The 1,823-nt window shown below is 44.7% G+C and overlaps 1 protein-coding gene across 1 annotated transcript in view; it reads right to left on the bottom strand.

The window, feature by feature from the left end:
- Nucleotides 1-462: 462 nt before the first annotated feature.
- Nucleotides 463-1,823, bottom strand: part of LOC101858486 (beta-1,3-galactosyltransferase 1) — a 19,146-nt gene continuing 17,785 nt past the window's right edge. The window contains exon 2 of the mRNA XM_005097059.3: nucleotides 463-1,701. Coding sequence (XP_005097116.1) covers nucleotides 567-1,667 — 1,101 coding nt within the window. The 5' untranslated portion in view covers nucleotides 1,668-1,701 and the 3' untranslated portion in view covers nucleotides 463-566. The remainder of the gene's footprint in view (nucleotides 1,702-1,823) is intronic.

Here is a 1,823-nt window from a genome sequence, read left to right on the forward strand (position 1 = left end):
AAATATATCGTACATGCATATTATTATCTATCTTTCTCTCTCCCTCCCTTTCTCTCTTTTTTTTTTCTCTCTCTCCCTCCACCCCTCCCTTCGGCTCTCCCCTTTCTTGGGCTCTCTCTCTTTCTCTCTTTGCCTCTCACTTTCCTGCCACTCCATATCCAACCCATCACCCACCATTTCCCCAAAAAGCATGGTTTAATCTTCACTCTAAAAACGTAAGTAAACGGAACTTCACGTAAAGACAATTCTGAGTGGTACTTATATTATAAACAGCCTGTCTAATCCGAAAGAAGTACATACCGACACACATGAGCACACACACATTACACACATTCATACATGTACGCAAAACAAGCGCACACACCATAACACATAAACGAACACACTCACACAGGCAGACAAACACACACACACACACACACACACACACACACACACACACACATACACACACATACACACACACAAGCACACACATACACACAAACGTACTCCCATGTGCTATGACACAAAAAGAAATTACGCAATCATCATTACACTACAAGAAGGTTGACGTGACTCCTGGGTTAGTGTGTGAATTGAAAGCTCCTCTCGTTAAACGTGGGAATACCCAGGGCGGTGGCGCAGATCCCAGTCATATAAACATCATCTAACCACACGCTCTGTGTCCTTCTGGCCACCTCGTACAGCAGCTTGACAGTGGACACGGGGTAGCCTATTGCTCCTCCCAATACGTAGGGCGGGAATGTATCGGGTTCATACTCTTCTTTGGAGAGATAAAAACGAGGTCGATCTGCTCTCCGAGATGGAGAGTCACCAACACGTTGCGTTCCAAGAATGAAATTTTGCCGCACATCTCTATGTCGACGCATAGAAGCCATCATAAGGTCAGTTTTAATGCCCACGTCATCATCGGTTCTAAGCACAAATTTGGTCTTGGGACAAAAGCGGATCGTCCATTGAAGCATGGACAAGTGCTTCAACAAAATGTTTCTATACTTGTCCTCAAAATTTGCAATGACAACATCAGTGTATTTCTCACTCTCCTCCTGTAGTTTGGCCCACTTTTCTGTTTGATTCTTTTCCATGTCCGCTGGAGGAAGTCCCACAAAGAAAAGCAAAAGTGCGTCCTTAGAATGTACTCTGGCGTATTTTCCTTGATTGCCGTTTCTCACCTTTCGCCTTTTTTCGAAATTATCCCACTTAGACGGAACCGTTATGATAATTTCAGGAGTCATATTCGTACATTTCTGCTCGCGTCCGACCAAATACGTCATGTGATGTTGGTTTAAGATAGGAGAATCTAGTAAACGTATTGCAGCCTTTTTTGTTTCCATCGCTATATGGACTTCGCGATCTAAGTATTCCAGATCAAATCCCTCTTTATGTCTTGAGTTGGGCGGAGGTTCTCGTTCTATGTGGGGATATGTCTTTCTTGACGATGTCGATAAGGGAGCTCTGGCGCTTCCTGGGTTCCCAGAGGGCACTGTCAAGTTACGGAATGGGTGAGCAGCGTTTCTCCTGTGTTGACTGTTCTGTGTTGGGCAGGGTGAGGCCGATAAAATGTTGTCTTTGCTGGCGTTGTAGATGAGGACCAGCACAACAAAGGAAAGGGTCATAACGTTTAGCAACGGAGCCGGGCGGTTTACCACGGACATCAGTCCCATAGTTGAAGTTGTCTGTATACGTCAATGGTTTGGCCTGAACGGAAGAGATAAATACATTAAGCAAATTTTGGGCAAACTTTCTTTGTTGTGGATGTGGGTTAGATCTATGTCTTTTTATGGCAGAGAGAGAGAGAGAGAGAGAGAGAGAGAGAGAGA

The sequence above is a fragment of the Aplysia californica genome, unplaced genomic scaffold (assembly GCF_000002075.1).
Source record: "Aplysia californica isolate F4 #8 unplaced genomic scaffold, AplCal3.0 scaffold00145, whole genome shotgun sequence".
NCBI classification, from domain to species: domain Eukaryota; kingdom Metazoa; phylum Mollusca; class Gastropoda; order Aplysiida; family Aplysiidae; genus Aplysia; species Aplysia californica.